General features: G+C 37.2%; 1 protein-coding gene across 1 annotated transcript in view; it reads right to left on the bottom strand.

Annotated features, from left to right (window-relative positions):
• MMP16 (matrix metallopeptidase 16) overlaps positions 1–13,266 on the bottom strand; it is a 189,254-nt gene that overhangs the window by 97,302 nt on the left and 78,686 nt on the right. Inside the window, exon 2 of the mRNA XM_033005861.2 lies at positions 3,302–3,450. Within this exon, the coding sequence (XP_032861752.1) occupies positions 3,302–3,450 (149 nt within the window). The remainder of the gene's footprint in view (positions 1–3,301; positions 3,451–13,266) is intronic.

Below are 13,266 nucleotides of genomic sequence, written 5' to 3'. Positions count from 1 at the left end.
TTCTCTAAGTAACAGGAAGCAGTCAAAGACTGACGTAAGATACTGTATTTCAGCCCTGTTACTGATGAGGATTTGTCTGTAAGGCTTCTCATTGAATGTCTGCTGAGGGTACAAGAACTTTTGTATAGCTTTTATACAAAAACATTTACTATTAAAATAAACTAGTGAGTCATTTTCAACAGCTCGAAATTTACAGTTCACTCAATCTGTTTCTGATAATTAATATATAGACAGCAGAGATCACACATAAATCTGATTACTTCTTAATTATAAGCCTTGAAGAAACTTGCTTAGAAGCTCATCTAAGCATTAAAATAAGCACGTTTGCCATTTATTTATAAGGGATGACATTAAAGTAAAATTAATGCTTTGTTACTATTGCATAGAGTTAGTCAACATCCTATACACAACCATTCTATCTGTATACCAACAAGTTTGTAATGTACCCCTTTAAACTGCAAAACATGTTTTTGAAATAAACATATATAGCAGTTTTAAGGAAAGACAACAACTAGTCTTTTTATACTTAGTATGTTTGGTTTAGGGACATGAAAGACCAGGATGTCAACAGTTGGTCCATTTTCAGAAGTCTCCATTTTAATGAATCGACTGTGTTTGGCATTACATAAATCAATCACAGAAAATACTGTGGCACCCCATGCAAATGTCATTAGGTATTTTCACTGGGTTTGCCACTGTCATGATACTTGTATTCAGAACATCCCTCATATTTTTACACCATTACCATGATGTCTTTTTCTGCCACTCACTCTTCCTTATCCCCAGCAATAAGCATGCATCATGCTTTTCAAGACACTTGGGAAACAAATTTAAAAATACAGCAAAAACAAATGAATGGTGAGTAGTAGGGGGAAGATGAACACTGTTGATATTTATGCATACCAAAATACTCATTGAGAGATTATTTTTTTTTCCAGAGCAACAAAATCCCCCCAGTAGACTTCTGATGATGCTGCTGCAGGACATTATTTCTCTGTTAATATCCCCAAAGCTGGTTCCTATCACGTTACCACTATAAATTCTTTTAATTGTTTTTCCTGAAGACAAAGCACCATATCGTAATGTCTTTAAAAGACTACTAGAAAAGCAGGTAAATCCTCATGTACAAGATGAGAACATATTGTTTTTATGAGGTTCCTGCTATACTCTTTATTTTGTAATCCCAGCATTATATGAGATTATAACATATTAATCAGAGAAACAAATGGTAAACTGTCGCATATTTCTGGACAAATGAAAGTATATATACTTTCTATGTAGATGAAAAGGAAAATTATTTAAAACATTTACAAAATACTGCCATAAATAAACAATTGGAAAAAATATATTTATCCTTTATTATATAGTCATATATTCCAAGAATATTCAGTGGTGTTAACTGATGGTAACTTAAGGCTACAAGTCCATAGTTTAGTTTAATGAGTTGGGTGTTTTTCTCTATGGAAATGTGACAAGTTTTTAATAATCAGTTTTGTTCCCAACTCGACTCAAGTTAATGCAACTCCAAATGGCTGTGTAAATGCAGAATTCATCCAGCATGAGTTGTATGCACCTAAGAATTGCATGCCCTTATATCTCTTTCTGTGTAGAAGAAAATCATGCATCAAAAGGTTTGCAAGACTGAATATCCACCAGATTTTAAAAATTACGTTTTGGATTGCTGCACAGATGGATTCCTTTGTCTCTTACATAGAAAAAGTGAAGACAACCTTGCTGGCATGCTGGTCAACACGCCCAATTTAGCAAACATAAACCACTTCCCTTTGCAAATAAAATTTTGGTTTGGTTTGTTTTTTTTCAACTCACTAGCTGATACTCTAAACTAAGAAATGGCCCCTGCTTTTCCTTAGGTTGCCAATTATCTTCTTTGTACTGCGAAATGTGAACAGATTATTTTCCTTTTAGTGAAATATATTGCCTCTTACAAAGCTGCCACTAATGTGTCTTTAAAAGGCTACTAGTGACTGGCAAAGCGGCACTCTCCCCTCAAGGATCAATCACTGTAGCTGTATAATGAGATGAGTCTCTACACCCTGCAGATTGGATCATAAACATACTTTTGAGGATGGATCTCTCACTAGGCATTCACTGCTATTGCACTCCATGTTCTAAGGTCCTTTAAATTCCTAAACTGAGGGATGTGTGATCAACTCACCTACCCCTAGGGTAGCCCTAAAATCTGCTTTGCTTTATTGCTTCTCAATACAATAATACATTTGCCAGTGGAATAAAATGATTTTTCCAATCCTGCCAGCATTTTGGGTAGTCTCCTCCCTAAACTCTAAATGATAGAAAAATCATTAATGTCTGCTACTTTACCAAAAAAGAATAATGAAAGATGACACTTTGTGCTGGAGTTGGTAAATAGGAAATGACGGAGGATTTCCCCCCCACCTCCAAAAAGCATTTTAGAGAAGCAGTAGAAACATATTTCAATAAAGTAAATGTTGGATATGTATTGACAGTACTACTTTGTTATTGTTTGTTTTTCAAGCAAAGTAAGTTTTTCTAAAATCACAAGATAATCTTTATTGCATTTTTACTGGAATGAATCCAACAAGCACTTCAAATCTTAATCCCAGAAGCATTTTCTTAATTGTGTAGTTATACTTTTTTTTTTTTTGTCACATTTTAAAAAAATTTGGCATAGTATAGAGTTGTTTGGAAGTGTCTTTTAATAGCTCTGTTTCACAGAGTTTCTCTGTGTTCAGTCTGTCAGTAAAATCAGACATTGCCGGCTTTACACAACTTCAGAACTGCAAAGGGCATGCAAAACTAACCCAATTTTACTGCATGTTATAATGACAACTGGTCTTTTGTTACTGGGAACCACTAACTGAATAGGCTAGTGGAGTATGCTAAAATTTTTTTCAATGAGGATAAGCAAATTTACACTAAAGATTTTCCAGTAAGAAAAGACTCTTTCCACTGTGAAACATTTCATGAATTCTTGCCAATTTTGAATAGGTTTCTCCACTTCCACATTGATAACCTTTTGGCCCCTTCTTTAGTTAACCCTGAAACATTTTCTTTACAATCACTTGCCCAAAGGCAGATAGCTATTAGGCAGGTAACTACCTGCTACCACGAAATACAGAAAATAAACAAAAACAAAAAAAAAAAAAAGGCAAGGAAAGAGAAACATTTAACTCCCATTCTGAAGCTGCAACACTATTTGGATATCCCAGTCACCCTGCTTCATGTGCTATAAAGTTTTCTAGTTCTATTTTACCCTGCATGAAACAGAAAAGTCAAGAGCAGTTCAGTACTGGTTACTTACTCAATTGTGTTTCTGTCCACTTTTCCTGTCATATTAATGCCATAGAACTGCTGCATGGCAGCTATAGCTGATTGCATGGTTTCTGCAGAGCGCAACACCGACATTCGGGGGTCAGTTGGTGGAAGGTAGCCATACTTTTGTAACCATACCTGCAATGACAAGTGCAGTGGCTATTAAATAGAAATTAGAGGTAAATAAAATGCTCCCTAGTAATTAGTTTTGTACCACATGTAATGAAGCTTCTAATTCACCAAGCATAAATCTTGTTAGTGTGATTTTGGTTTTGGTTTGTTTTGTTTTTTTTTTTTTTTTCTTGTTTTTTTTTTTTGTTTGTTTGTTTGTTTGTTTTTGTTTTGTTTTGTTTTTGTTTGTTTGTTTGTTTGTTTTTTCTCAGAGAATAAATTCTTTGGGGCTTTTATTTCATCCACTTTATCAAAGATTCTGCTGTTTTAAGACTTACAGTGTTTTCCACCCAGGAGACAGCTCTCTTTACGATCTGCAACTGCCTGCTTCAATTATTTATTTAATGTATTTATTTATTTGAAGTTACAACTTAAGCACCTAATCCTGGATCTAGGCACTTCAAGAAATTTTTGAAGCAGACAAAATATAAAATCTACAATATATGCCACATATAATTGACTAGCCACACAGTACGTAATAATATTCAACAACTACAATAAGAAACCGACAATAGCTCTCACACAGTTACTCTATATTGTTATCATCTCTCAAAAAATATGAAAGAGAGGGTGGGGAGACATTCAGCTTTTTGAGAATAATATAAAAATCACAAACTTATAGGCAAAGCAGGTGTCCAGGAGATAGTGAAGTAGCAGTCTGTCCCCACTTACAGGAAGCTCCCTGATAAGAGGATCTCGCTTTTTAAATCAAGATGGATTTAATGCCAACTGTTTATGCTCTCCTCTTAATCGTGAAGAAGTGAGAGGGAGAAGGCATGGTCCAAATAACTGAGAGCTTTATGGATGAAAGCCAGTATCTTAAGAACACCTGGAAAAACCCTGCTGTCCTCTTGAGGCAATGTTTCATAAACAAGTAGCTGCAGTTACCTTGTTTGTAAGCATTCTCAAAATCTAGCCTATACAAAGCACAGTGTAAGACCTTTGAGGCAACGAGAGTACTGGTACATCTTTAAAAATGCCTTAGCTTCTCATCTAATGACTGGAACTACTCACTAGAATGAAAGGTACATATCTTGCCAATCTACAAGACACAGTTAAATTGTACTGATGAAGCTTCACTTTCCCCAGTAACAAGGTACTTGTGACCCCATAAATCTGATCTTCTGTTCTTTAAAAAAAATGAATGAATAAATTCAAAAATTGGTTCAGTTACCTCTCAGACGTATCACATCTCAGCTCACAGATTCTGAATCATTACATTAATGAATGCTATCCACCCACTCTCCCCTTATAGTGTGTTGTAGGCTCTGTCTGCCTCATACAACACTTCTGGGGTTTTTATCTGTTTATACACACTGTTTATACACAGTCTAACACCAAACTGGTGTCTGCAGTTTTCAGCCTCAAGTTTAGCTTGCAGAGTCCACCCAATTCAGTTCCATATCAGATTATCCACATTGGTGGTGCACTCTTCTTTTACTGACCCAGTGAAGAACCTCAACATGGATGAACTCATTGCTATGGTTCACTTTACTAACACTGAACGTGTATTACAGGTGAACATTCGCTCGGTATAAGTAAAAGATCAAACTGGCACTAAAGATAGGGGAAATCTTCAGGTTATGCATTCAGATATTTCTAATTTAAGCTGGTTTACTTTCCCATTGTGCAGTTCAGTCACAATCTCAACAAGGTTTGTGAACTCTACACAACAGGGAGATACAGTACAGACAGGATTAAGACCCAGCCTAACCTCTTTCACCTTCACAATATCTGTATATACAGGAGCTATTCAGAATAAGAACAAAATTTTATTTAATAGATAGGAAGATGCTCTTTCCTCTAGTATAAATAAATTGCTACAAGCAGTACCTGAATCCAACTTTACATACTCCTGATTTCTTGTACTTTTCAGCTTCAAGAGTGAACTTGTGAACGCTAAATTTGTGCTAGGTTTAGATCATCACACAAATAATTTAGTTTATGTGTCACTTTACACAGGAAGTCTGTTTTTCCTTCTATTATTGGAAGATATCTCTGAAAGGCCAGGTAGAGCTGGAAGGTTGGCAAGAACAGTGCAATATGTGGGAACAAGACCATGAAAGTAAGAAGTAATTCTGACATAGAGTTGATTTCAATGTAGCATATAGAGTACATTTTAATTATTCTTTACAATACGTACATTTAAGAATGGATTATTTTGAGATCCATCTTCTCAAGCCAGTGATATTAAAACAAATGATCAGTCAGGGAAGAAAACTAAGTGTGTCACTGTTGTCTAAAACAATACCACCTTCTTGCCACTTTCTCAGCATGAATTTGGTATGCACACACAGAGCAGGGCCTTTCATGAAGCTCTCTTTCAGGTGCTAAAAGTGCATAAAATTACTTGGTAGGCTTGTGAGGTCACCTATCACCACTTGAAACCATCCTCACAGTGGCATAAATGAAAGAGACAGAGGTATGGGATTATAAGTAACCAAATTTATCAGGAACTAAACCTTCAGGTACCTGCATTAGAAAAGCTATAAAGAAAGAGACAGAAAAAATAGCTTGGGGATTAATGCTTATGGGAGAAGTGGAGTAGAGAAGACAAACTGGAATCTATCAGAGTGCCACTGCAGACACAGAAAAGGAAAAAAGAGGTGGCTCAGAAACAGAATGGAAAGTACGGTGTAGCCTTCCCCCTTCTATAAAGACTTAAACACAAGTTAAATACAGGATGCTGATAGTCACTCCATTTCATTGAACAGAGGAAGTAGACCACTTGGGTCTTCCCTCAGCCTTCAAAATAGCAACTAGAAGACACAGACAACATACTGGAAAGTCAAATGACACTCTGAAAACAAGTTTATTTTGAAAATTCAGTCAGATTAACCTCCAAGACTAATAACTGGTGAATGCTTGAGAGCTAGTGTTCTGTCTTTGTGGGAAAGGATCACAAAACAAGGTAAGAGACAACAAATCTGGTTCGTTGCATTCCTCAGATTTCTCAGTTTTCTATTAACAAATTTTGAAGGACTTTGGCTCAGTCTGCCAAATACCTGAAATATGCTCCTTGGATTCTATTGTCCAAATGCTGGGAACTATGGAGGAGAAGCTTAACTTTAAAATTAAGTCCTAAATATATAGGTGGGTAAAACAACAAAGAGGAAAATAGAATGCGGCAGACACAGCAGGAGAACAAAGGAAAACAATTTTCTCACAGCCCTGTATTTTTGAGGCAACCTATTAAAGAAATTATGACCACAAGAATTTCCCCCTCCCTCTCTACTGAAATTAGATGTTTCTCTGCCTTAATGTGCTTCAGCAATGACAGTGCAGTGTTGGTGAGGCATCTATCATCTTGAGGAATTCATCTGTCTTGGAAGAAGGAAATAATGAAGTAGATCCATCTAACATGTAATGTCTGGGATACCAACAAAGGCCCTTTGCACAGACTCCAAAATCAGTGATATGTCCCTTTATACAGTTTTGGAAGATAAAATACTGCTACCTCAAGTAAAGTTTTTGGGCAGGACTTGTCCTGCAGCAAAGTGAAAGCCATAGTATCCTCTCATGGTAATCACAGAAAAACACAGCTGGAAGACAATGGGTTCCACCACTTCCATCTCTATTACAGTGCTCTACTATCCTACTGCTGTGAAGTTTGCCTTAGAGTTGAATCTCCCTTACTATAATTTAAGCCTGTAACTTCTCATTTTACCTGCTGTGGGTGAAGGGATTATTCCTTTCCCCTCTGCAGCAGCCTTTTATGTATTTGAACTATCTGATGTGAGTCACCCTTTAATCTTTTCAAAATAAACTAAAGAAACCTCTTTTGTTTAGTCTTATTTTATTGTCCACATTAACCTCCAGGAAACTAGAAGCTAAAATCTATCTTTACTAAGCATCTGCTTGTATTAATTTGTATGTTAGTTCCCATTGTTAGCCTATTAAACACTGGAGTTTAGCTGATGTGTTAGGAGTAATTCAGAACATAGACACTCAAACACTTCATTTGGGGAAAAAAAAAAGAAAAAAAAAAAAAACAAAAACCCAAACCAGAAATAAAATTAGCCTAAAAATATTTTTTCTCACTAATTGAACTTCAAGGCTTATGTCCCATTTGTCTATACATTTTAAAGGTATAAATCCATGCTTTACACAATTTTTTTTCACCAGAAAAATTCCTTATCATAATTCCACCTTCTCATAACTATAAGGAAAAAGATAAACAGAATCTACTGTTGATGAAAGCTGTAGAGATGCTAGGAGTTTGTTGCGGATCTGCCACTTCTGCAGGAATCAATGGAATCTGAAAGTGCTCAGCAAACAAGTTGTATCACCTTCCAGATTTTGGATGTCATTGACTAAGGTTTGGGGGGGTTTCTGCCATGACAAAAAGAACTTTCATTTCAGTTTGTAACTGCTAAAAATGCTATGCTATACAGATCATCTGGCTATGGAATAGGTAGCACTTGGTCACATGGCTGTATGTTTGTCTCCTCTGAAGGATAAAGCATGGGCTAATTTAAAGTATACTGAATACACCAGTGGACTTCAATCATTCAGATCTTTGCTAGTTTGGGAAGAAAGAGTGCTCTTAAAAACAGTATGTTAACACCACACTGTTACCAAGAACAAAGAAAACCCATATATCATCACTGAAGATTAAGCAAGTATATTATGAAGATAATCAGTTTCAGAGAACTTACTGATTTCTAAGATAGAACTTATCAACAAGTCGTTTCTGAATGACAGTACATAGCGTAAGCTACAGTACAATTATGTTCTATGAACCTGAAAGTTTAGGAAATCAAACAGTCTAATAAAGCACGGATCAAAACAATTTCATAAACACCTTCAATAGCGCAGCTGCATATCATTATTATTCATGTATTCCTATTACATTTTTAGATTTTATCATGCAAACAAAATTCCTAGCTGTACTGAGTAAAACTGTGAGATTTCATAATTTCAAAATATTTTGACTTTAGTTTTTTAATACACTTCCGCCAAAGACACTATAAGTGAAGTGATTTAAAATGTCTGAATAATTCAGGAAATTTATAGTTTCAAAAAGCATACATTTAAGAATCTAACTTATACTGTTTATCACAGGATTTAGTGGTTCAAGTGCTGATGCCATTTTGAAAAGAAATTGAAGGCTTTTACCATGGTATGGATAAATAAACTAACTCCAGAATTAGTAACCATATGACCAGGACATTTCTCCATTTAGGCCAATTATCATGGCTAATGCTAATGTTTTAATTACAGACCTAACTACTGCTGCTAATACTGATCTTTCAGCAACAACTTCATAGCCAAATAGACAGACAGAAGTGTTTACACAGATCATTATAGGGAATCTTCTGCTGATTTTCCTACCTCATTATCTCTAATGCCACCAGTTCCTCATTGGTGCTGTTTTCTCTTTTTACTAGAAGATGTTGATGTGAATTTACAGATGGGGTATACTGTGTGTAGTAACTATCTAGTGAGAAAAATACTTCCAAAAAAAAACATGTAACAAAAACTTGTAGTCCAGGAGAGCCTAAGCCGATCTACCAGAAATGTCTAAAAAATTAGAATAAGAATTATGATAGATAATATAATGGCTTAATGGTTATGATTGGTTTTCTACCTATGGTTGTAATTTGAGATAACTAATTCTTAACAGCTACAAAAGAGCCTGCATGTTCAGAATACATTAGTCTGGAATGGCTTGAAGCTCACAAACAAATCCACTACTTGGAAATATTTACCAGGGTGGAAAAGATCTTAAATAGAAGGAATCATATTCAGACCAAGCAATTACCTTGTTTGTCATTATGAACATGACAAAAAGTCAAAATACCAACTTATAAAATTTAGTTCTCCAGTGACCTAAACTAGAAAGTGACCATGTTCTTTTCTTGTGAATTACTATGACAACCCCCAAAAAAAACAATTTAGATGTGGTATTGGCATAGTCTTAGACATATTAATGACGGCAGTCTTTATTGTGGATTACAAAGTTTGTAACAAGGACTTAATAATTCAGAAAAGTCTGTAGGATGTCTAAAATGCAGTGTCGTGGTTTGAGCCTGCTCAGCAGCTAAACGCCCCACAGCCACTCACCCACCCTCCCCCCACTTGGGAACAGGGAGGGAATCAGAGGGGCAAAGGGAGACTCACGGGTTGAGATAAAAACAGCTTAATAACAGTGACAGAACAACACGCTGACAGCAGTATCAGCAGGTAATGTACAATACAGCTGCTCACCACCCACCGACCAACACCCACCTGCTCCTGGCCGGTGATCCCCAACACAAAGGCCCCACAGCCACACCCCCGGAAGTGAGAGCCCCTCCTGGCCCACTCCTGCCTTTATATAGTGAGCACAATGTCATGTGACATGGCATATCGGCCAATCGGGGCCCAGCCCTCCAGCTGTGCTCCCCCCGCCCCCGCACACAGGTGAGGGCACTGGGACCTGGGGAGCCCCTGGGGTCTCAGGGTGCTGCAGCACTCCTCCCGCTGCCAAACCAACAGGAACGCTATGCCAGCCCCAGCCAGGACATGTAGTCTGAAATACGAACTACTAAGATGCAGTACTAGAAGTAGCAAAGATGAGCTCACAGTAGGCCAAAGAAGAGGATAAATTAGGCCTCATTGAGTTCAGTGTTGCTGCAGCTAGATAGTTCAAAATTAGTTAAGACATCTCCCCCATTCTAATATATATATGCTTATAGTTTTTTCTGTGTTACAGCTACAAAATGGATGTGAAACTGAACATTCATATTAGGTAAGACTCAGACAGTAGAAAACAAGATTTACCAATACATGTTCTTGTACATCTCTTCCTACATGAAGTCAGGAGAGAGGGGACAGAGTCTGGAATTTCCCCACACAAGTGCATGGTGACTGAGATAATTTTAAAAGTGACCTCTTCCCAGTGAGATATAACTTCGTTGCAAGAATCAAGACTGCAGCCCAAAGGCCAGTAGCTCTACCTTGTTAATGACATGAACCAAACTCAGAGTCCAAGGAGTAGCAAAAGTAAAAAGACAAAATATATTCAAAACCGTTTGCTGATTTCCTCTCACTTATAACTCAAGTTGAGTTTAAATATTCGAAATTCTTTGCTTTACTGACACACTTATGCATGGAAAAAAACAATGTAGCTTGAGAGCAGCAAGAGTGGAAGGTGAAAAAGAACAGCCGGGAGCACCAGGACAGAGCCATTTGCAGATCCCAGGAAGGTGGGGACCTGCTAGTAAGTGGTAAATGTGGGATCTGCATGTAACATTGTGCTTGAGAGACTCTGAAATGCACTTGGAACAGGGATCAGATACTACCAAGCTCTAAAGGCAGGAGTTACATTATTCATTCACTACTTCTACTGAGCATCTGTACCAAGAGTGGGCTAGTGTTATAACAACTGTGACACAAATCCTTGTCCTTGAAAGAAACTCCTTGTACCTTGCTCATTCCCTGTAACAGTAATCACATTTATAACTGACTGCAGAATGTGGACCTTACTCATTAGTTTCTAAGGGAAATTTTCTCCAGTCACTAACAAAAATCTCTGGAGAAGTCTGGCATGGACCCAGACCAGTGTAAACAGTTCCACAAATAAATCTAACAGTTCTAGTAGATATAAACACTCAATCATAGACCACATGTTAGGGGACACTGTCCTTATACCTTATGTCTCTAGCTTCTAGGAAAATATTAAATGGTCTGCAGGGATAAGGATGTTATGTTGAATAATCTGGCTGGATAAGTTATGACTGCTTCAGAAAAAAAAAAAAAGAAACTTCTAGGGCCATGAAGATGATTAAAGGATTGGGGCATTTCTCCTATGAGGAAAGACTGAGAGAGCTGGGACTGTTCAGCCTAGACTAGAGAAGAGAAGGCTCAAGAGGGATATTATTTATATGTACAAATATCTGAACGGAGGGAGTAAAGAGGATGGAGCCAGGCTCTTTTCAGTGCCGCCCAGTGACAGGACCAGAGGCAACAGGCACAAACTGAAACACAGGAGGTTCCCTCTCAGCACAAGGAAACACTTTTTCATCATGAAGGTAGTCAAACACTGGCACAGGTTGCCCAGAGATGTCATGGAGTCTCCATTCCTGGAGATACTCAAAACCCATCTGGGTATTGTCCTGGGCAGCCTGGTCTAGGTATTCCTGCCTGAGAAGGGCGTTGGACCAGATTACCTCCAAAAGTCCCTTCCAACCTCAACCATTCTGTGTGATTCTAGACTGAAGCTCCCAAAACTGTAATATCCTGAAGACTTGTAGAATCCTACTCATACTGGCTCAAATCATGGAAAAGTCCATGAGGGATTAGAAATTCAAGTAAATCACTACTAATATTTTTACAGGTTTTTCCCCCAAGGTCTGTTGTAATAATTACTCTAAAATTACTCCAGATTACTTCTCATATGGTCAAACAAAACAATATTCTTTTACTGTTTATTCTACTCTCAAACTGAATTGAATGTATATTTTAGCTCTCACAGAGAGGGTGCACAGATACATACAGGAACATGTCCTGAGGCTGTCTGATTTAAATTAACAATTCTAACAGTGTTCAGCTGACTTCATTGCAAAACTTTGGTTTGAAACAGAAGAATGTTAACTCTGTCTAAGCATGTACTCCTTTCAAATTATGTTTATAGTGACTGATTTTCTTAGATAGACAGTTTCCTCACAGAGAAGGGGAGACGACTTCATTTGGTATTATAACCCACATACTTGTACCCAGTGTCATTCCAAGATCTCCAAGACAGGAAGAACAGTAGTCACCTAGGAGGGAAAACATGTCTACATACTTACATTTCTAAACAGCCAGCATGTTTCATTGACCCTCTTTTGCCCTATAAGGGCACTGCTCCTAACATGAAGACAATAAAAGGACTGGTAGGGAATTAGGAAATATGAACATGAGAAAAACAATAATTATTAGTATTTACACAGTAGGAGTCAGTTTGCTATACAAAGCAACAGTCCCATAGTGCTATACTGAACAAACTAAGAATGAGAGTCAATTCCTTAATCAGAAATAGTTCAATGTGAAATGAAGAAACAGTTTATATGAAGGAGAGACTGAAACCCCCTATGTACAAGGGGTGTTGAGTAATTTAATCTTTTAAACAAGTAGAAAAAAATGTGCAATACTTAATAGTCATCCACAGTCATTGAAAAAAAAAATATTGAGGAGATGGTCTTGGAGATAAAAACCTATCTAGCAGAGTTTTGCAAGATCAGAGAAAAAAGTCCTCATGTTTGAAGATGAAAATAAATCTCAGGAAGTTAATTCTCCACAGAACTCTTTTTCTACAATAACTATTCAATAACACATTTTGTTTATGAATCTCAAACTAAGGAAGAACTTCAGTGCAATTTTGTAACTTTTTGCCTCATAGCTAAGCAGTCTGGCTTCTGGTATACAGTTTGCAAGAACTGTGTTCCACTTCTTTGACAACCATCATATTGTGGGGTATGGAGATTGGCCACAAGATTCCATAACCTCCAGTAACTACAAGACTCATTTTATTTGTCAAGCCTTTTACTTTTTTTTTGCCTCTTTCTCTCCTTCTCTGTATATCTTCTGAAAGGTTACTCATGTGTTCCTACCTGTAATATCATTGATCTTTGTTGGGTTTAGATTTTTATTTCTTTTACTGTTTTCTATGCACTGTTATATGTAACTATGGTGTTCATTCAGGTGCCTGGATCCCAAAACACCACTGGCCAGAACAAGGTGACTGGCATATATCAAAAACAATGCTGAAGCTGGAGTCAGAACAAATATGGGTGACCCACAGGCCCATTAGGTGTTGCT

The sequence above is a fragment of the Tyto alba genome, unplaced genomic scaffold (assembly GCF_018691265.1).
Source record: "Tyto alba isolate M040663 unplaced genomic scaffold, T.alba_DEE_v4.0 Super-Scaffold_9, whole genome shotgun sequence".
Taxonomy (NCBI): Eukaryota; Metazoa; Chordata; class Aves; order Strigiformes; family Tytonidae; genus Tyto; species Tyto alba.
Note: the sequence above shows the minus strand (reverse complement) of the source record. Positions and strands in the feature narration are given on the sequence as shown.